General features: G+C 39.6%; 1 protein-coding gene across 1 annotated transcript in view; it reads right to left on the bottom strand.

Moving 5' to 3' along the window:
* Window positions 1-11,086, bottom strand: part of LOC140934428 (uncharacterized) — a gene marked incomplete at its 3' end in the record, with an annotated part of 57,442 nt that extends 46,356 nt beyond the window's left edge. The window contains exons 1-3 of the mRNA XM_073384055.1: window positions 10,956-11,086; window positions 8,462-8,525; window positions 2,466-2,526 (exon numbers count right to left, since the gene is read on the bottom strand). Of these exons, the coding sequence (XP_073240156.1) occupies window positions 2,466-2,524 (59 nt within the window). The remainder of the gene's footprint in view (window positions 1-2,465; window positions 2,527-8,461; window positions 8,526-10,955) is intronic.
* Window positions 11,087-23,926: the final 12,840 nt, after the last annotated feature.

Raw genomic sequence — 23,926 nt, 5'->3', positions numbered from 1 at the left:
TAACCTTTTATCGTAAACCTTTTTTTTAATTACAGTTCTTGCAATCGCCTGGAACGTGTTCTATTAGAGAACAAAGTAATTTTACAAATCTGGTAATCCAGGGGTAATCTGTTCGTTATACTTCTATTTTGACGAGCTGTCAATTTACAAATGAACCGAACCGTGAAATATCAAGGGGCGTTTTCCAGAATCGTGGGGTTTGCGGGCAAGCGTTTCCTCTGCTCCCCCCACTGCCCCTTCTATCTTTTTTTTTTACTCCCGCTCTAACTTTCGACACTAACTTGATTGGAAACGCTTGCTACGTAGGCTACTTCCGTCTTTGCAATTCTCTTACGCATTAAGCAAGGTGAAAACGAAAACGATGCCATCCAAAATCGGATTTTCGACTTTGACAAGTGAGATATTTCTCAACCAAAAACCCTATAAACAAACTAGCCATGAATAACAGAAGACTCCTGATAGCAGCTTAATTTTATTTTGTACATCCAATGGAAAAAGACAGTTAAAAACATCACAAGTTGACAAACGCTTTCAGCTTTAGCTGTCAAAGTTAACATGATTCAAGATGCTGCATAAATTTTCCGCATGAAATCACCTGCCAAATTTTGACCAATCAGAGCATAAAAATTGGACGTGGAGCGTGACCAACGCGAGAACGTGGTGAGAAGAGTCAAAAGCAACTGTCTTCACTGCCTGTAGCAGATGCGTTCGAGGTCAGTTTGAAATCAAAATTTTAATTGCGCGGCACATAAACACAACATATTTCATATGAATTTTAAAAAAAACTTGAGCCTGCGATCATTTGATAACCAGTACCTTGTTAGCGGATAACCTCCAAATAACACTTGACCTCGATGGGTCGACACCTGAGCCTGCTATACGGTCAAAGGATACTTATCAGCGGATACCCTGTCTTGACAGCTGTCAATTGATCACACGATTGATGTCCAATATGTGTATCAGTTTTCCTGTTCTCCGATCCCAAACTAGCTAGGAAGTATGAGATCGCGATCGCGATCGCGATCGCGATCTAGTAAAACAATTAACCGGTCAGCGGACAGCTTCCAAATAAATCACGTCACCTCGATGAGTTGACATATGACCCCGCGATATGGTCATGGGACACTGGTCAGTGGCTATCCTGTTTTGACAGCTGTCGATGGACCATATTGTGAATGTGCAATGTAAAAGATGTGAAATTGCCAAGATACGCCTGAGATACCCCTCCCTTCCTTTTGATAGTCTCCCCTACCCCACCCGTACAATCCGTAGACACGTACGTACGCTCGGTCAATCACGTGACAACCAAACGAAAAGAGGTTGACCATATTCTATGAGTATGGGGCTCTGTCCGCGCGTGGGAGCCCCGCTACAAATCGTAAACGAAGGGAAATGCAGACTAGATGCCAACAGAAAACTAAGCCCTTGCAAAATGACCCCCTCAACTTCTCTTACTATACCGAGAAAATGAACATCTTGCTGAATAAGAAAAGAAAGGACGGTGTTTATACCTTGTTCTCGTTCCGGGAAGCACTAGTTGCACTGATTTCACGGTGAAATCAAAATTTTCGGCGAACCGTAGGACCCACCTTCAGTGCTTTTCATGATTGAAGCATTGATCTGTGCCGACTTTTCTCGGTCAAAGGCGCTATATGCAAATGGGATGCAAGTGATACACTTATCAACAGAATGAGACTGTTTTTTTTTTCCTGAGAATTCGACAGAGTTTGTTTTCAAAAGTTTCAGAAGGAGAATCAACGCAAAATCGTATAATTCTACAGCGTAATTAACCAATATTCACTCAGCAGTCGAGGTGTTCACTGAACGCCATCTTGAACAAATGATCAGATTTTGAATACCGCCCATGATGGGCCCATGATGCCTTAAATTTGACATCTCCCCTACTTTTCACATCTACTAAATCCATGAACACGAAACTTTTTTTTATCTTGGTACTTATAAGTACATTTTATGATGTATAGTCGTTACAAATGTTGTGATGCGTGTTCTGGTAACATTCCTTTATTGCACACGGTTAGCCTGTTAAGTTACAACCACACACCTTTCGCATAAGTGGGGAAGGTATGGACCGTACTGCTTTCTTATGTATATAACGAAAAGGGAAAAGGGTCATTTCTCATTTGTTATTAGCCCTCGAACTGCTTACCTTTTATAAAAAAAAACACGTTTTCAATTAGAAGAGCAAAGAAATTTTATACAATGTATAAATGTTCAAGGCCTATTTTAAGGTTTTATTCAATCGTTTATGTTGCCATGGAAACTTCGAAAACGTCAAAGTTACTTGTCAATCAAAATCTTTCATCAGTATATTTTCACTTCCCAAGTTTCAGCTTTTGAGCTGCAACCCTTCTCTTGTCATGATTTGGCAAATGACATGTACTCAAAAACTGCCAAAACTGTGTTCAGCCACCTTAACAGCAGGACCATAAAATAAAAGTTCTTACCCCGGCTTGACATGACACTGATCTTCCTGCTCAGTATCCTCCTCTTCTGTCCTCTTCATTACTTGTAAAAAAGAGTAAAGTATACAATTCATAAACAACATACCGTGGAGCAATAGTCCAACCATCAAATTCACTCAAGGGCAGCTATGAGCCACTCGTGAATCCACGTTACAGAAACGCGCCCATTGGAAAAAGTCGAACGTAAAAATTCAAATAAATGCCCGCAGCATTTGGCTATTCTTTGAAGAAAACTAGAACTTCACGCGACATGCAATAGCCAGTGTATTTAAAAGCTAAATTTAATCCGAATTAGCATGTGATTATTCGTGCTTTTAAACGCTTTAAAATTGAAAAATCCTAGCCTGCGAAAACATCCGTTTCTCCTCGCTCTTCGCCGCCGAGGACGTTTCGCGAGGAGGAACGCCGGCGACTCAGCCGCAGAAACTCAATGCTGATGACGCAAACCGATTTTCTTATAATAAATCGAGTAGTCATGGGGTTCCAAATACAAATTTGCCCAATTTTATGTGTCCTCTGGTCGATTTTGGTAAAGTGTTGTGTTCTTCTGCCAACGAGCTCCAGCAAAACTCAAATGCGTCTTCAAGAGAAGACTATATTCCACAAATATTGACTGTTTTGTTAGAGATTCTTCGGGTTTACATTTGACCTTTGTGGCCTCTTGTCTTTTGTCTGTCATTCGTAAACAATAACTAAAACAATGTAACTACTCCGTTGACCAATCAGCCCTTCTGACCGGATTCCGGACAGATTTTACGTCATCAGTGTGAAATTTCTGTCCCTGACTCGCAGATGTTCCTCCGCGCGAAACGTCCCCATCGGCGAAGAGCGAGGAAAAACGGATGTTTTTCTCAGGCTAGAAAAAATCCTCACTGATTGTTGTTGATTTTGCCGTAAATGCTTCAACGCACTGATTTAAAACGAATTTTTTTTACAAACTCCATGGTGTTCGAATCGATGAAATTTAAGCGCAACCGATGCGTTAGTCAATCGATAAAAATCCGTATCGATTTATCAATCGATGAGTGTGATTTAATTGATATCGACTGTACCAATCAATCAGTAGAAATCGATGACACACTCGTTTCTTTCATCGACTTATCTTGATTTTTACCGATTTCATCGACTTATATCGGAGGATACATCTCTCATCAAGAAAGGAAAACATCCGTGCAAACAGTTAATTTTTTGACAATTGAGTTGCAATTGAGAGTCGCCTGAGGAACAAACAATTATCATTTTTTTAAAAAATCGTTAAAAAAATCCTATCTGTTCTTTAAAACCAGGTTTAAGATCTTCCTCTGATGGCTGATATTGGCCAGGTTTGTAGGTGCCCAGTTTTTGTACGATGAGATCTGTCACCGCGCATTTCAGGGTGTAGTTACATCCCGGAGTATGTTTTTTTTTAATTCAATACATAAAAGTCGAAATGGACAAAAATTGATAGCAATCAAATGATTTTTATCAATTGATAAAGGAAAAAGGTGAAAATCTATCTAGGGAAATCTTTTAGCCCTACGATTCAGACATGGCTTCGACTGGAATTAAAATCCACGATAGGAAATGCTAAGAAGAACCGTTTTGGTTATTATTTATGTACAAAATAAAGAGTTTTAGATAGAAACTTGTGTGTGTCATAGTTTGGGATCCTAACTTCTCTTTTTCACGTTGTTGACCAATTGTTACTCGTGGATTTCTCAGCAGTACGTTCTGACTTGTGCCGAAAAAACAACATTAGCGGCGCTTCCTTTATAAATCGTTAAAATCGTGAAAAATCGCTAATATCGATTTGAATACCCCGGTATAGACAATACTTGTATTCTCCGACGGTCCTGGGACGAGTAGGCCTTGATCATAAATGCGAGGCTCATGCGGGGAACTTCTCGCCAAGAGGACAAACAAATTTAAGGAAAATTGTTAACGCTGTAAAGTTCCGGAGGGCTTACATACCTGCTTGATATTACTGAGAAAAATAGCGATCCTAACAAGATATTGATGAGAAGAGTGCTTGGTGTGTGAGTTTATGGCTCGGTCACTTCCAAACGTGCCCATCCCCACCCGGGAATTCGTCGGGCATTTGCCATTTTGTTTTGGAAAAGCCGCAAATACCCCACGGTAGGGCTTAAAAATAGGGTGCGAATGCCCCACCCGGGACAACTCCAAAATTGTATTTTCCAGTAAATAAGCTGCATATACCATATTTATGGAAAATAGCTAATCATCTGATAACCCTTAGCCGCTAGTTATAATCATTGCAAAAAAAAGTTTCCAGTGATGTTATCACAACTAGTTTGCAACTGAAACTTTCAAACGGAGCGGATGCAAAATCTTGTGCATTTGAAGTAAACCAAACAACTACGTTCGGTGGATATTACCGATTAAGTTTAGGTGGACGGCTAGGTTGGGGAGGGCCGACGTCGACTTGGCGAAAGAAACAAGCTTTAAGTTTAGCAGAGGTGACAGTCAAAGACTTTTCTTAACTTTATTGAAGGTTTGAGAATGAGTTCCCTGAAAGAGATCCGAGAGCTTTTGGTCGACTTTCATAATTATGATGGTGTCATATCGCATGAGAAATTCGTTCCCTTGTACGATGAAATTTAGTTGAGTGCTCGAAAGTAAATGTGCGTCGCTCCACTAAGCCTATTGCGATCTAAGTATTGCCAAATTTCGCACGCTTCACAGTTCTTTCGGCTGGTAATCGAGCCTACACAGCTCTGGGCTTGAAGCGGTAGGGCTCACTTACAAGAACTTCTTTAGCAAGCTGAATATCGTGATCTTCACTCCACTCCATCTTCATTAAAAGAAGAACAAATTATTAAATAGGATTGACAAATTGCGCGCAAAAATAAACAAGTTCCTTCATCCTGCTTTATAAAGGGCTTTATTTTGTCGAATAAATGTGAACCAATTGACACGTAATTTCATTTTGGCCTACAACTAAAACAGAAAAAATGAACTAAAAACTTCGTGAATGAAAAAAAGGGTAAAAGTCGATTAGTTCAGGTGGTGAGAGAATACTTAAATGTGATTATTTTATCGCTGGGAATTCTAATCCTCAGTGAATCCTGCAGTTGCACCACTTGCTGCTGTTATATTCAATCATAAAATAGTGTTTAAGTAAGTAAACTAGACACCCCAGAAACTGATTAAACCGGTATTCTGTTAAAATAAAGATGTTTTGAAGACGAAAACACGAAGAAAAAACTCACGTTCTCGAGACACCGCCGCACTCAGCGCTCTCACCGTCGCGACGTGCAGACGACGTAGGTTCGACGGCTGAGATATATGCTAATAGAGTACCGAAGTGATGACGACATAAAAATGAAATTTGTAAAATTATGGGACTTGTTAAGATATTCTGAAAGAACAACGTCCAAGACGCCTACTCGCCAAAAATTAGGAATTCGGGGCAATTTTCTCGATTCCATAAAAATCCTTCTAAATTTGGCTTGGTTCATAAGATTAGGAACCGGGTAACATTTAGAAGGATTTGTATAGAGTCATCGGAGCATAACTGGGCTAATATCTCAGAGATAATCTACCCCAAATTGCTAATTTTTGGCGAGTAGGCGTCTTGGACGTTGTTCTTTGAGAATATCTTAACAAATCCCATAATTTTACAAATTTCATTTTTATGTCGTCATCACTTCGGTACTCTATTAGCCCCAAATTGGGCAACTTTTATTTCCGGTTTCCGTCCTCCACCTTACCGTCCACCCTAACTTAAGGTCCGTAATTACTTATCAGGACGGGGCTTAGCGTTCTGCACTCAGTCCATGCATTTTAAGGAAGTTAAATCGGTTTGAACAAAGGTTTTTTGAAAGGTTAAGTTTATATTTAAATTTATGTTACATTATTTGTCAACGTCTTCGAAACAAAAAATATGCACGCAGTACAAAAATATGCACGCAGATGAAGGCAGAGTTTCTTACAGACAAGAATACTGAGCAGTTTAAACTTCACTCTACAAATACTTCACTCTACGAAGACACGTGAAAAAGAATGTTAACTAGTACAAAATTATATAATTCGAATATTCACATTCTGACACAATTTACCATTTTCTAGATTACTTGTTGATTCTTCTTTTGGCTTCGTTGCTTTTTTAAATTTTGCTGTTAGTACGACCAGCTCTTCCCACGGTTTAGTTAACTGAAACTTAACAGGTATCCCCTTAGCTTACTCGTTATCTTTGACCTTTTAAATCTTGCAGTTTTTTCTGATTTCTATCGATTTTTCATCTATGGTTTTTTCTATCGATTTCTAACGAATTTTGGCCAGAAAAGAAAGCTACCGATTCATGACAAAAGGAAATGAAAGCATATCGTCACGAAATGTCTATATTCGGAAGTAAACAGGAAGAAGATCAAAATACTACAGATCAATCGATTTTATAAACTTAAATGGTTTCCTTTTTTCATTATGTTAAGATCACGTCGTGTGAATGTGATATTTGATGATAGTAATTGTTTTTTTATGTCTTCAGCAGCTATTCACCTCAATTTCAACTACTAACTGTTAAATATTTAAGGACCAGAAAACATTTTCCGTGTTTGCACAACCTGATATAAACACGAGAGGGGTTGGGAGAAATCTTGACACGAGGTTTCGCATTACTGTCGACGGATGTTCCCAACCCCTCAAGCGTCAGGCTATGTAAATATAGCAATAAAGTTTTTTTTTTGCTTTTGTAAATTAACCTTTCCTAAAAAAAACGCAAAACTCTTTGTTATGGCACTGATTAAAAGAAGAAATTCTAACCAGTCGCGAAGTCTGGTACACGAAGTCTTGCTCGCGTAATCAGTTCTTGTTTTGCAAAAAAAAGCTTTCCAAAATACGGATTTTTGTTACTTTAAATGTCCGCTGGTTGGGAATGGGTACCTAAAGTAAACTTGTCGAGTTTTCAACTCTAGAACTTTTTCAAATTCGTGCTTGCGAGATAAGCACGCGAAAAGCAAACCATCTTGACGTCACAACCATGTTTACATACTCTCATACAACACGCCTCTCGGCCATTCAGAGCGCGCGTAATATGTAAGTTATTTTATAAATAGCATATCCAACAACTGTTTCTGCCTTGCTGTGTGATCCACGCACGTTTCACTCGCGATGCGAATTTCGACAAAACTATAAACCTCGTCAGCCGAAGGGCCTAGCGCGCTACGTTTTACACCACCAGTTGTATATTTATGGGTGTGTTCCTTTGGGATGATCTGGATCAGGTTCAGTGATCCGGATCAGGATCAGCGATCCGAGATCACCAGGATCATGATAGATGAAATGAATCGATGAATGATCTGTTTGGTTTACGCTGTTTCTTTCTCTCTTTCTTGCCTCAATATTTTAGTCCCATGTAAACTCTCTAGCTACGTTAAACGAGTAGTTTCTTGTGGTTCATAATGTCGCTTTTCGATAAAATATTACAGGACACAAATCTCTCTCTCCATCATTTATTGCATGCCTCGCATAGTTCAGAATTATAATATATTCTCACGCATGCCAGGATTTTCGATGTCAAGGTTAAAACCTATAAAGTCAGGAATAGTTTTATCAATTTTCAATGCCTCCGGACAATTAGTGTTTAAGATAGCTGTTAGTTCTTTAATAAAATCATATTCGGATCCTCTATATGAATACTTTTGTATCTTTAAAGGGTTTTTATATCTATTTTCTATAATATGTTGCTTTGTTGACCAGATACGAATATACGTAATTCAGTTACCAGCTGAGATGTATATAAATGACGCATCCATTTCCTATCGCTACAAAAAGTGAAGCAATAATTTTCATTCAATTTGTATTAATAATTCATTGAGATAACCCGAATCTAAATATCAGTGTAAGAATGAGTTGATTTATATCAGAGACTTTGAAGCCGTTCAAAACTAGTAGTCGTTTATCATCAGCTTTAATGGCTTCGCTTCGAGTTTTTAAACCATATAATACACTCCTGTTCGTTTTTAAATAGAACAAACTACCTTCTTTTCTTTCTGTTCTTGTTTCTCTGAATGGCGTAAATATGGAAACATTGTGCTTCTCCACCTGCTTTGAGTAAAAAAGAATGAAATGAGTGTAATTGTGTAATTGGTCATTCTCAATTGCTATTTACTTAGACAAGGACTTTAACTATCAAAGGCAATATACGAACCAAAGGGTCCGTTAAAATATATTTACACTGGTGAAACTTGCTAAGTGCCATTTATAGTGATGACTACTTCTATCTATATAGATCTATCTATATCTATCTATATCTATCTTTGGGTGTCCCGGGTTTCTGGGATGTCCTGTTACTATTTAAGCGTTGTAAAGCGTTGGATTTCTCCTGTATCTTTGACAGGATGATTTTTCACAATTATGTCCAGCGTTGACATCATAACTTTATTTCAAATCGTTATTTCAAGTCTTTACCAGAGGGGGAGGGGGTGAACCTGGCAATAGTGAAGAGAAGTGATCACGTTACAAAAACTAAAGTTGTGAAGTTATGGAATAAGTTGGCATAGCCAGAAAGAACAAGACTAAAAATGTCCATCGCCAAAAAATCAGTCTGTTGATGCAAATTCATGGTTATTTTAGGAGAATTTATACGGAGTTATTAGAGCATAAGGGTGCTTATACCAACTTGCACCAACAAGCTGATCATTGGCAAGTGAATATTTTTACTCGGAAGTGCAATAATTAGTCAATCATCAATCACCACGTCGCTCACTAGTAAATGGCAGATAGCATGATTGACTCAACGGCCTGATATCGATGTTTTCAGTTTTTTGAGCAGCGTCTACCTGCAGTTTTCTTCATTAGAAGCAAGTGTCTGAAAAATGACAAAATGGTGTTCTTCGGAAGTGCGTTTCAGTTTTGAAGAGAGAATTTACTGTTAATTAGTTGTTTTGCTTTTGCTGATAAAAATATGAAAAACCAATGTAGAAATCCATTATTCTTTTGTCTTAACTTGCCGTAACTGTATTAAGCCTTCAAAATGTAATCACCCTGTAAGAAGCCGTTATCCAGCTGTGTAGCTTTTGGAAGTAATTAATGTTTCAAAACAAGCATAGGTTTCCACCAATAGTCTTTTAGAAATGATTGTTGTGTTCTGTAATTTTACTCATAATCTGTATCGCTTCGCTAGCTTAGGCTTAAATACGAGTGCTTTGTAGGAGTTTCTTCGGTTACATCTAGTCTTGGTTACATTCTAGTTGGTTATGTTTTGACTGTAACTGCGCTATAGTCTTGGATTGAACTTCTACATTGCAGCCAAGTCTTTTAGTGATTATTGTCTCAAGGGTATTCAGCAGGCGTAAGAGTTTCCGTGCCTTCCAGCAGCCAGCGAGTGTCCCCAGGAAAAGGCCGTCCCAAGTGTTTTCGAGTCCGTCCGTTCTTTTTCTGTGAAGGCAAAACCTCGCGTTTACGTGAAAAAGCTGTTTTCATACCGGTCGAGAAGAGTGGGAATTACGAAAGACGGAATAACAGAGGCAAAGGGACTTCACAGAACAGGATGTACAAGATGGACGAGAGAGTACGCCCAAGTAAGTCAAATTAAGTTAATGCCGAACGTTTTCGCGAAGAGAAGAGAACGTTACAAACTAAAAAGCCGGAGTAAAGCTCCGAAGTCGAAAGTAGACGCCTGTGTTTAGTGCGATTTGCCTTTCGACGAATCAAACATATCCCCAGAATTAAGGCGTGTGCAAGTTACTAAAGAAGGGACTAGTTCGGAACCATTGGAACCTTGTCCCAAGAACTCTGAAGGGTTTGACAAGACAAACTTGGAACACGTAGATATTAGTGTTGACGTAGATTCTGAGGAAGAATTTTATTCAGAAAAGGAGAGGGAACAAGAGAAAGATAATCGTACAAGTAACATTTTTGCAACAGGTGGGCAACAGGTACCAGCGAGTAAGTCACCTGCTACGGATAGTACGTCACCTCCCAGTAATAAAATACCACCTACAACCACACCTGTAGACCCTACAGTATTTGAACAACCAGAAGTGTTAAATACTACACCAGTTGTTACCCATAACGCTGCTGATGGACAACCGTTACAATTATCAATTCACCTGCTGATCTTTACGAACTCTTTTCCCGGAGGATATCTCCGAGTAGAAACTTGACTGGATCGCGTGATAAGAGTGAGTGAACCCTTGACGACTCCAGTGATAACAGTGGACGCGAATCACCCTTACCAGCAACAAAAATGGAGAGTTTGAACAGCTACAGGTACCATGAAAGCAGACGTGTTGACTAAATTACAAGATCAAATAACTTCATTACAACAAGAGCTTGAAGGACCACAAGAGAAAGCTCGTATCTTTCGTACCAAACTATATATCAGTACCTTTGAACAAACTCCGATTCCAGACGTATCAAGTCAACACAGACCCACCGCATTTCATGGTTTTGACTCCGAGGATATAAATTGTTGCCTGGATAAAGTGGAAACCTATTTGACACTACGCCAGAAAAATACCTCACTCTTACCGCTTTAGCAGAGCTTTTACTGAATCTTCCCTGCCTGGGGATTGTAAGAATACCTTTACTAAGCTGTGTGATGCCTTGAAGGAGATATTTGCAAACGAAAACCAGAACTGGATTATGTGGCAGGCAATTACTACCTGTTAGCAGGGACCTGTAGAACCACTTGACACCTATTTAAATGATTTGAGCCGAAAGTTTCGTCGAATCAACATTTTAGACGCAGATAAGATGCGCTATTTTGTTCAAGGGCTAAGGGTTGACTTGAGAGAAACTGTTTTGCTCAAACAACCAAAGACTTTCCGGGAAGCAGTAGAAATGGCCCACCTCGCATCAGCCGTTAAAACCGCAATGAGCAATTCCAATGAAACTGTTGCTACACAATTAAATAATTTAACGAACACCTTGAACACTCTGGTAACGAGTAGCAATAGCCCAACAAGTAACAAATGAACAACAGTCACTTCAAGCCCTGATAGAAACATTAACACAAAAAGTGAGCCACAAGTGGATTTCCAAAGTAAGATTGAGGAATTTATAAAGCGCGTGGACGCAGGCATCACTGGTCTCGCACAACGTCGGCGAGAGACACGTAACAATAGGGAGATCGAGAGATGGCTGACCTTACTGTCATGTCTGTGGTCTGCCTGGTCATTACCAGAAAAGCTTTCCACAACGGAACATCCAAGAACGACAAAACAAATAATACCAAGGTAACCGACACCTGCCGCATCACCCAGTGTCTTCCATAAAGTTCAAGTACATGATTTTCCGCTGCTGAATGATGACCCTCTTGACCCTTTTATACCAACGAACTCACTATTTAATGACGACGGCAGTCCACCAACATATAGAACGAACTCCAGAGGACAGAAGAGGAAGTTGTTTGTTGGTAATTTCTATAAGTCCAGCGAGACATATGTAACATAAAATAACGAATACACCGTTGAGTAATATTGAATGATGTAAAGAATAGTCTGTCCAAGGCAGAAAGAAGGCTTATAAGAGGAACTGAACATGATAAGAATAAGTTCGAATAGACAATCGAAGAATCCAGAAGAAGTAAAATATGAGAACTACAGGTAAACGAAAGTGTCAGAGTTATATAATTTTCAGTGAGTAAGAATGCATGTAAGTAATTGGCCTAAAACAGATCAGCATTTATTTTCATCGAACCCCCGAGGCCACTATATTTCGGCTAGTTCGGTTTATACTGCGGTCCCAGCACAAAATCAAATACAAAATTTCAGAAACGTAAACTTTAATTTTTAATTCGCTGCGCTTTTGGTATTCGCGTAGGTATTTGCCGTTTTTCCTTTTCCTCTAATCAGCTGAGGACAGCTGAAACTTAATGTGGGAGGAATGTGAAAAGAGAATTTATTGTTGTTCGGTTGTTTTGCTTTCGCTGATAAAAATATGAAAAGCCAATGACGAATTCCATTATTCTTTAGTCTTAACTTGCCGTACTGTTGTTCATTGGGCGTAAAGTTATTTCACAATGTCATAGCCTTTCCGGGACAAATAATAAAATCGCTACCATTTAATACGGCTATGAAAAAGTGCAACATCTTTTAGACTTACATGTAGGATTAAACTACTAATTCTAATTCTTTTCAATAATCAAGACAAAACATCAAGCTTTTGAAATAAGCAAGATAGAGCCAAGGCAAATAATAGCTAGAAAACAAAGAAAAACTTCACAGGTTTTGACCACGAAGTAAACCCCGAGTAACATGATATCTGACACAACTGTGTCTTGCCTCTCGTCAATACACTCTTTTTTTCTATGAGAATATAATTTATAACAATATCGAGGCTGAAAATTGTCAAATTTTAAGAATATATCAAGAATAAACCCAAGGCTGAGATATTGAAAAGGATATATTTTTGAGTGCTCAAAAGCTGTGAATGCAATACAATGATATGTTTTCAACTTATTCCATTCTCTAAAGGGAAAAACTAGGCAACAAAACGAAAAAACCTGCACTAACTATAATTGATACCCCAATATATTCTAAAACGGAAATGCCATGAGCTATAATCTAAGAATAATACAAGAATATTTTCAACCTAAAATCTTTTGGATTTTCCTAGGCTAAACGCACTTAAAGAACACTTTTTGAAGCACACTGTTATCCAGGGGGGTACTCCCTTATATGGCCTATACGGGGATGTGCCGCTGGACAGGGTATGGTTTTCGTCCTCTCTGTCCTAAACAGGGTACAGTATATAATTTCGCGCAAGTCTGTCCCAAACAATGGCCATGATTTGTGCCAGTCTGTTCTAATTATAAACAGTGCGTTAGGCCATAAACAGAGTACTAAAATTGAGGGTGTTGTCCTAAACAGAGTATGTATTTTAGGAATTTTTTGTCCTAAGCAAGGTCAGGGTTTCAAATCCTCTATACCCAAATATTGGTCAAGTATCCCCCCCGGGACTGTTATCTACTTTGAACTCTGTCATTTCAAGCAGGATTGCGAAGTTCGCGTGTAAATATTTAAACACCGATGATTATTAAGAGCGACGGTCAGGAAAAATCGACCAAAATCTTAATTTAATTTTTTTGAAAAATCAATTTCTTTCATTTTTTGTTCATAGATAGCTTTTAGGTAGATAAGAAACCTAAAGTAGATTGTTCCTGCCGAAAGCTTTTTATTTGTGAGAAAAATTAGAAGATCGGTTTTCGATGTCGCAGTCTCAGACTGCCCTTAAATTTTTAATCTGAAATTCGCTAACATTAACCTTCCTCGCGTTCGCAAACGAAACCGCACGGAGAAATTTGGACACTTTCCATGAACAGAAAAATTCTTTTTCTTACACAAAAAGATACTTTCAGGGCAATGGCGAAGCTCGTCGTACTGAAATAATTCAAAAATGAGGGATGGGTTTTCAAGATAACAAAAACTTAAGTTCGTTACTCATTTTCGACGGCCATGTTTAACATGTGGTATAACTCCAAATTCTCTTGATGCTATATAAATCACACATTTAGACATTCATTTAAAACATTCCTGGGAATTGGCTTGGGTTATTGAATGTAATCTCCGTAAGACACCATCGATGTTCAGGAATTTTCATGGTAGGCCGGCGGTAATTGTGTAAACCCTTCAAATTTCGAAGCGCACAAAAGTCAGACATTTACATCCTAAAGGCTCGTTTTTTTGTACTTCTTGTAGGTTTTCCCATTACAAAGTTTCTTTTTCCAATCAAACAGTGGGATAGAAAGGTGAAACTGGGTCAATTTTAGCCATTTTGAAACACTGAACCCTACCAGACGGCGACTCTACGTGACAATCTGTTCCGTGACTGCACGTGACATAACGTACGTTTGAAGAGACGGAGCCGTTAAAATGACAGTCCCGGAATCACAGTAGTAACGCAACGCAGTTCTTGAAAGAGTAACATTTTCGATCCGGATCCCGACAGTATTTCGAAGAAGAAAAAGTCAAACGCGCTTTTTCTGGTACTCACTTTTTATCGAAAAATATGGACTTTAACAATGGTAATTTGCTAAGGATGACGGAACAGGAAGATATTTCGTATTTTTACTTTACGATCGAGGAAACTTGGAGCCGTTAAATAAGTTACTTTGCGCACGCTTCACTATTCTCGGTTTTTACTCACGTGAGGAAGCAGAATGAAAACGGAAACCTTTTAATACAGAAAGTCTAGAATCTGGGAAATGAAAGAAGATAAATATAATAAAAGCCTTGTCAAGAATCAGGTCTATGCAATAGTTCATATGCGAGATATTCGGAAAAACGTTTTACCCAAATCAATAAAGCTTTGTATGGAGACGCCATGTTTGTGTCCCTTTCAGGGGCACAAATATGGCCGCCGGAAACCAACAGAAACATCTGTTTCTGAGTTTTCCTACTTATGCGTGAATTCTTCGCTTGAGGAACTCATAAAGATTAAAGTAATATTTATTCTAAGACAAGGAATGTTAAGATAGCAAAATCTCCAAAACTCCCTAATGTTAATTAAGAGCTTTCCCGGCCGCCAGCGAAATGAAGTGTCACGCAAAAGCCTAGAAATTCAAGCGTCCTGTATCGCAAAACAAAGAACCCTTTTGCACCGAAAATTTGTTTGTATGAAGGTTTTAAGGTGCTCTAATATCACATGAAAGTGAACTGACTCAGAAGAAGCGATAGCTTCTTAGTTTGAATTTTGGTGACGTCATGTGAAAACCGAGAATATTTACCGGACTTCGATACTTTAGTTTGGAGGCTGCCTAACGGAACCCAAACCAATTCGCAGGTATGCTTTAGATGAATGTCTAAATGTGTGAATAAACGAGGACCGGGAAAATTTGGAGCTATACCACATGAAGAAAAATGCCGCAGAAAACAACTACTAAATTAAAGTTGTTGTCACTGTAAAAACCTGTTCGTCGTTTTTGAATTATGTTAGTTTAACGAGTCTTGATATTGTTTTGAAAGCATCTTCTAGTGAAAGAAGAAGAGTTTTTCTATTCATGGAAAGTGTCCAAACTTCTCCTTGCGGCTTTATTTGCAAAGGCAAGGAGAGTTGATGTTAGCAAATTTCGGGTTGAAAATACTGTCATTTTGAGACTCCGACAACGAAAACTGATATTCGTACTTTCCTCGAAAATAAAAGGCTTTTTGCGAGAACAACTTACATCAGATAACTTATCCACCTAAAAGATATTTATGGACAAAAAATGAAGGAAATCGATTTTTCAACTCTTGCCACTCGATGGTCGATATTTCCTGACCGTCGCTCTTAAACATCTTAGGACCATTGGCCCTCTTATAAATCCAGCCTTGATTGTCATGTTGCTAGCAATAGGACTCATATTTTAAATAATCGAAGCACTTTCAACAGCGATTGATAGAAAAACATGGCATGCCGGTGGTCGGCCACCTACAAGAAGAAGAGAAAAAATGTTTGTTATACTTAGTTATCGAATCGATCAAAACCAAACGACAGTAGCTGAAAACAAAATTTTTGCTTTAACGAGAAATACGTACCTCGAAATAATTCACCTGACTTGCCAGTAACCAGTAATCGCGCGCGCAGCGGAGCACCATGGGTAACAAAATTTGGTAAACTATCCATCCGAGAAAATTTGGTTATGACGTAGCGTACGCCCGCCCGCCCGCCCGTACACACACTTCATTTAAGCCGATGTCAAATGTCAGAACAGATCTTGCACAGCTTGACTAGCCTTTCAGTTATGTAAGCCATCCGTATGAGTACGATTAGATTGACAGCTGTCAAAATCAGACATCCGCTGACAATTATCACATGACCATCTGGCGGGCTCAGATGAAAGACCAGTCGTTTTGCCCCTACATATAAGCTGATATAATATGTCACACTTACCAATTCAACATAAAAACGAAACTACGCCGGGCAAGGCTGTCAGTTGGCTGTCAGTCGTTTAAAGTTATATTGGTAAGCCAAATTAAGGTCAATTGACAGCTGTCAAAATGGGACTTGTGCAGACCACTATCAGAAAACTAATAACGTGGGCTCAGGTTCGCTGAGGTACGATCTGGCCTTTTCCACTACAAGCCGGACGGATATGCCTTACTCACATTGCTAGTCTGTTAATTCGAATATTCGCCATTCTAATGAAGGTTAATTGACAGCTGTCAAACTAGAGTATATGCTGACCATCATCACCTAGGTGTATCGCGGGCTCATTTTTCTATCCATTGAGTTCACGTAGTGTTTAAAGTTTTGCGCTGATATTTTATTTGATCACGGGCTCAATTCGAAGCCTCCACAGCTTAGAAAATCTATCCATCCTCGGCAATCACGTGACCGTACACCGACCACCCGACCTTCCGTCCGTCCGCACCACAGGCATACCAATGTTTAATCTCACACTTTCTAGCTAATTTGGGAGCCTGCAAACTGATATTGTACATCCATATTTTGATTAATTGACAGCTGTCAAAATAGTGTTTCTGCTGACCAGTATCGCCTGACCGTATCGCGGGCTCAGGTATCGACCCACTGAGTTCGAGTGTTTTTTTTGAAGTACCCGCTGAGAAGTTGCTACTTTTCAAATGATGGCAGGCTCAAGTTCAATTTTTTAAAAAGCATATGAAATAAGTTAGTTTATGAGCCGCATTTTTAAAATTTTGATTTCGAACTGACTTTGGACGCGCCAATTCAACCCGCTTTTACATGCAGGTTAGGTAATCGCTTTGGACTTTTCTCACTGTCACACGTTGATCACGCTCTGCGTCCAACTTTTATGTTCTGATTGGTCAAAATTTGACAGGTGAGTTTATGCGGAAAATTTATGCAGCGTCTGGAAACTTGCTTACTGATAGCTGGAGCTGACAGAGTTTTGCGTCGTCTTGTGGTGTTTTAGACTGTCTTTTTCTACTTGGTGTACAAAATGAAATACAGCTGCTATCAAGATTGTTCTGTAATTCCACTCGCACATAAACATCGCATGCGGAAATACTCAAAACGCCGCGCGTATATATCACTCGCTTTTAAAGATTACACATAACAAAACCATACACAGTTTAATAAATAAAGGGAAATAAAACCTAAACATAACAATTTCTCTATCATGTTGAAGCGTAAATGGTAACTCTATTAATCGCACTGCAAATTTGTGTGTCAAAAGTGAAAACCCGTCCGGCTGGCCGAAAGGTGATTTAGGGAATTTTTTTATCGTTTTCACTAAAAGCCCATAATTATTACCCTGCATATCACATAGGACCAGATTTTTCTAACGGAAAAGTCCCGCATTATGGAATTCTTTTCATGAAAATGTTTTATAATTCAATGCTATAATTTATTGTGCAAAGGAAGCGCGTACTATTGAATGAGTGCAAATTGTCTTGCAAAATTGCGAAAAACTGCAGAATTATAGGGCAAAAAAAGAACAAATTTTGTCCGAGGTCTGTATGATAAAAAAAGGGCCTCATATAGTACTGTTTACCTGAGACGTGTTGAGAAAAAGTATGTTTAAAAGGCTGGTTTACACGCCACCAGATTCGTCGCCAAGATTTACTTGTATAAAACTAAACTTGTCGAACACAAAAAATCCGGCCTGATTTTTTATTTTGGCGTCCCTTTTAGACAGAGGAATGCAACGTGTCAATTGGCTGCCACCAAGGACTATCGTGGCTCGTGTGTTTCTTAAAATTATATTTCGGGGTTGTCCAATTATCCATAGTTTCTCTAACGGAGCATTGTGAATGCCACATAATATGATGCAACAGCTAATGCAGATACAATACACGAATAGGTCTATTTGTTTTCCAGAGGCCTAATCTACTGTGATCGAACATGATTGCTATGTTTGGGTGTACAAATAAGACTATTAACTCGATGTAAAATTTGTTTCACTCTTGGACTGTCAAATTATTTTTCTCTAAAATCACTTAGCCTTAATTTGCCTCAAAAGTCACTTGAATGTGCCCTATCTGCGGATTACAAGTTTATTGTTTGATTTAAATTATGAATTTATTAACGGAGCTTCGCTTTTTAGCCTTGGCTAAATCTATATATTAGTTCAACATTATGAACAGGAGAAACTAAACAGATGATTGTTATTCTAAAAAAAACGAAACCGCATGTTAGTCATCTGACTCGTTGAGCAGCACAAAAGACAACAACAGGAGCGGAAAAATTCGCCAAATCTTTACTCACCTGAGCTTGCATATGCATGAACCTGATGTCAAGAGCCATAATGGGACCATTAAAGCTCTTGGTCATGTAGGTCACGTACGGGAAGAATTTCAGATACGTCATGGCAAAATCGACAGACAACCCTAACTGGAAAAACCAATCTCGCTGGTTTAGGTATGGGTCGCACTTTGGGAAAAATTTCATCTTTGCCGGCTAAAAAAACCTCGAAAATTCGAAACCTCAACCGGAAAAGAAAACGTTTAATCAAATCGAGCAGGGTAGCACTGGTGGCTATTAGTGGAAGTTAATTGTCGTTGTTTTTGACACATTATCTCTTCGTCGTCCGATCATTTGGCGTAGGATCGTTTTCCTTATTTCCCAGTTTCAGGGGGATGGGAGAGATAACGAAAATAAAGTGCCTGGCTGCGGAGACAGCATTTGGCTCGGAGAATAACAAGCCTGTGACGGCACTTGCCTGGCTGGACTGTTATTGGCTCGCCTGCAGAGAGTTCCCGTAAAAACGTTGAAATGGCGAGGGATTACAAGCTTGTGAACAGCTCACCTGTAGAGAGTTTTCGTGAAAACGTTGAAATTGCGAAGACTAGTAGTAGCTTTGTCCGTCCACAACGAACGCGCGAAGGTCAGAAAATTTCTGCGATTATTTCAAATTGATCACGTATCGCTGACAATCGCTGACAGTTACCGCTGTGATTCCCATTGTTTACATGCCATAAGAATTTGGCAATCATCGAGATTCGCTTATTCGTGATCGTATCGTGGGAGGAGTTTTGTCAGACGAATTGCGAGAGGAACTGCTGAAGAAGCCAGATAGCTCGTAATTATTGCCGTTCATTCGAGGCAACCGAACGTTCACTTCATCCTCGTAGAAAACTCAAGGTTAAAGAAAAGACAACTCCTCGTTCCTGTAAGCGTTGAGGTTACAAGCACCCATTTATTCAGCCACCTCGCTGCCCTGTCGTTGCAGCAAGTGTAAGAAAGAAGGACATTTTGCGAAGGTGTGCGAAGAATTAAGCGCTGAAGGTTCACAAGTTGCAGCCATGGAACGTGAGACCGCGCCTAATCACGATGTGCACACATATTTCGGATCATGCTGTGCTGGATACTGTCTTCGGTACTCGAAAGAAATTTAGAGGCTTGATTACTGTCAAAATTGCTGGGAAGGATGTACAGACAAAGCAGATACTGGTGCAGAAGCTACCGTCATCCCCTATGAACTAAACAAGGAAATCGCATACAAGGGATACAAACCTCTTCAGAAAATTCAGAAACGTTGAAGGGTTGGCTTGCATCAACCCAAAGGGGTTTTGAGGCTTCCAACTCAATATGGGAGTCATGAAATTAACCTGTTGTAATTTGCTGATGCTGGAAATTTTACACTATTGCTGGGTTGTGCTGCTTACCTGGACTTACAGGTTCTCGAGTTTATGAAACTTGAACTGATAGAGACTCCAGGGTCAAGACAACCCGAGCAAGAAATGCCAAGTTTCTTCCAAACGATCCTGTGTCACGGGACTATGAAGATTGTTTCAGTGGTAAAGCTGGTAAGCTACCTACCAAGTACATTTCGAAGTTGATCCGTTTGTTCCTCCAGTGGTACACCCTCCCAGGAAAATTACAATTTTACCTCTTCAACCAGCATGAGATCAGTATTGTTAAAGAAGAGCAACACACCCCTTGGGTTTCACATCTATGCTAGTGATTGACAAACCAATTCTTTGAAGGGGTTTCTGTAAAGATTATAGTAGATGATTTCCTGATACATGGTGAAGATCAAACAGATGCTGATCAGACGTTTAGAAGAGTACTGGACAGGAGAAGAGAGAGCAGAGAAGTAGGATTGAATTTCAATCCAAAGAAAGTGAAACTTCGGGTTCCTGAACTAAGTTATGTTGGGCATTGTTCTCGGCCGAAGGTTTTAAACCTGACCCTGATAAAAGCTGAACAATCCCCCTCCATCTGACAAAGAAGGTGTACTTCGAACACTAAGAACTTTCAATTGCCTAGACAAGTTCATTTAACACAAGGTCAATCTACAACAGCCGTTTCACAACTTACCCACAAAGATGTAGCATTTGTGTGAGAGAAACCACAACAAAAGGCTTCTGATAAGCTGAAATCTGATATTACTAGTGCACCGATGTTAGCATACTTTGAAAAACAGCAAAGAGATAGTTGGTGCCAGTAGCTCAGGACTCGGCGCATTGATCATGCAGGGGGGCAAAGCAGTTGCTTTTAGTTCAAAGACATTGAATTCCCTAGAGAAGATGTATGCAAATATTGAAAGAGTTGCTAGCGATTGTTTGGGGAGCGAAAAGTTTCATAAGAGTAGGGTCACTGTGGAGACAGATCACAAACCGCAGTACTCAATTGTTCTGAAAGCTGACTGAATAAGGATGATGCTGAAACTCACCATGACCTTGTGGTGCATATTGTCTCAGGAAAACACCGGTCATTTCAGACTGCCTTGGCAGAGCACCTCTCAGTGAAACAGAACCAGTCAGTGAGCCCGACGATGTAATAGGATTTACCCTTTCTGAGGAATTTGGATAAGAAAGCAGCACCCTGAAGAGATTCAATGACAGCTAAAATACTGAAGAGACATCAAGAGTAGTGATGTATGTTTTGAAAGGATGGCCCTCTGAGAATATTGGAATTTCAGAGAGGAGGCTGTTGAAAAAGGCATGTCATTTAAATCAGACAGAATTGTAGTGCCAAGACCATTGAAAGCTGAAGTATGTAAAGAAAAGGAAAAGGGGAAAAGCCTTTGTTTTTCGAGGGATTATGTTTTCTGCATGACCTTCGATGATTATCCAAATCAAAGACACATTCAGTTCCTGTCAAGTGTGTAATTCGTTCCGCAACCGACAAGACAGAGAGGCATTACATTAGCATGACATTCCAGAATTACCTTGGCAACTAGTTGGGACTGAATAGTTTGGGTATGGTGAGCTTCTATTTATAGTGCTTTGAAATAGAACTGCTTCGCCAGAGCACCGCGATTTGCGTCATCAATAACTTGAACAAAATCATGCGAGGTTTGTAATCCCAGAGAAAGTTATGAGCCAGAACGAATAACAGAACAGCAACACCAGACATTTGTTCAGCATTGACCATGAATTCAAGAAATTCGCTGAAGAGTGGGGATCTTCCCATACAACCAGTTCACCAGAATATCCTCAATCAAATGGCGCAGAAAGAAAGGCTCTAGCAGAAAAGAAAGATCCATTTGAGGGACATCAACAAACCATTCGAAGATATTGGTGTACCACCTGCGAAGCTGGAGCGTAGCTAAATGTCGTGGGTCGTGGGTCGCGGGTAGTGGGTGTTGATAAATGTCGTGGGTAAAAAAAAAGGACAAAGAGAAAAAAATAAATAGAGAAAAGTTATAAAATTTATGACACGAAAATGTCCGCCTACACAAGTCTCATTCTCAGTTCCCAGTTGTCAGCAAGGCAAATAAGCGAATCCTCAGAGCAAACGGACACTAAGAGCGCGTTTAGGCGAAAAAGTAAGAACTGTGCACTATGTAACACGTGTAAACACCTGAAGCAGGCTAAACGAAAAATTGAGAACTAAACTACTCTTTCTTAAAAATGTCAACATTAGAGACTGAAATGTCTTTTCAGTTTCATGAAGGAAGTTAATGATATTCGATCATTACAGCAAATATCTTTTACCCAAAAACAAGACAAAACAAAACGAATCAATTTCCGTACGCATCGTCATTCTGTATCACACGCCTCTTGTTTTTAAACCGTTCTGTTTGCAATTAACGATTGAAAATATCTGGACAAGGCATTTGTCAGTGTGAAGTCATATGGCTATAAAAACGAGAAAAAGAACTTTTTCAGGTCAGGCAATAAAACATAAAGTCGCTCCTTGACTTGAAAGGTTGACCATGAAGGTGGTTTTCTCTTATGTCATAACTATAAACTATAAGAAAGACCTCAATCCATAAAATGAAGTGGCTCAAGTTGTCCTTTTTGCTAACCAGCAGTCATTTCGTTAACATGTCAGGTCAAACAAACTGGTGCTTGACTTTCTCGAAATGTTCAGAGATCATGGTAGATCACCCGAAATCCAGAAAATGTCGGTTGAAGAATTTCGCAAGGAAAAAGTTCAAAGCAAAGTGAAAAAGGGCCAAAGTCTGGCCTCCTTACCGGCCCTTCCTTCCAACAAAATCGGGCAGAGGCCTATTCCCCATAGTTGTTATTGTTGTTGTTGTTTTTAGGAAAAGAGCCGGCCAACGGTCCATCTTTATTAACTCAGACCTTTTCAGTCTGTGAGTGAATCGTTTTCTGAACGTCCCCTCCTCTTTCCCACAGTGATCGCATTCGTTCGAGCTAAAAGAAATCACCGCTGATTATTGGAATTGTAAATTTCAGCGAGGCGGAGAATTCAAATTTCATTATACTGATTGATCAGATGATAATAGGCATTTCTCTTTCCTCTTCCAGCTTTGATACTCACACTTCATACTTGATAAAAACAGCTGCACAGACATTTTTCGTTTAGCCTGCTTTAGGTACGCAGAAATCTTCGTCTCGTGAATTTTACAACTTTTTTCCCTTTAATTTTTAGTTCCTATATTTTCATTCACGACGTTTACTCACACTTACGGCCCACACCCACGGCTCCTACCCACGACCCACAACATTTAGCTACACTTGCGCAGCTGCTGATAAGTCGACGCACTCGAACAATGATAGCAACTCATCGACGTCTCTTGTTATCTCAGCCAGTAGGCCATGATCACGTTCTGAAACCGCTTCATCAGTAACAGCGTAATGCCAAGTCTAATTACGACAAGCAGTGAAGAGATTTGCCTTCTCTCGAAGTTGGGGACAAGGACGGTTTCGTCCAAATGGTGAAAGGGAATGGCGCAAATCTGAATTTTTGCTGAGATAGTACCTGCTGGAAGATGAATGTGGACTTACTTACAGGAGAATTAGAAGACAGATCATCCCTGTTCCAAATGATCCCCTCAGGACGCCAAGCACAAGGGCCCCTCTCAAAAGTACCCAGCCTCGTGACACTCTCTCGAGTCCATTGGCACCTGCATCCGAGGAGGCAGCGCCAAGTCCAATGAAATTAGTAAGAGAGACCGACAGAGAAAAATTCGCAAACTCCCATTACAGCCAGTAAAGTTAAAAAGCCACAACGACTAATTAAATCGTGTTAGGGGCGAATGTTGTACAATTGGAACATTTTGGGATCCCCCTTACGGGCCCTTGACTGACGTGACCAAAAACGGGCGACTATGTGCGTTGTGTTTGGACTTGCTGAGCGGACTTCGTCAGCTCTCAAACATGTTAGAATAGTCTCAGCTT

This window comes from Porites lutea, chromosome 4 (genome assembly GCF_958299795.1).
Source record: "Porites lutea chromosome 4, jaPorLute2.1, whole genome shotgun sequence".
NCBI lineage: Eukaryota > Metazoa > Cnidaria > Anthozoa > Scleractinia > Poritidae > Porites > Porites lutea.
The sequence above is the reverse complement of the archived record's forward strand: the minus strand, read 5'-3'. Positions and strand labels throughout refer to the sequence as shown.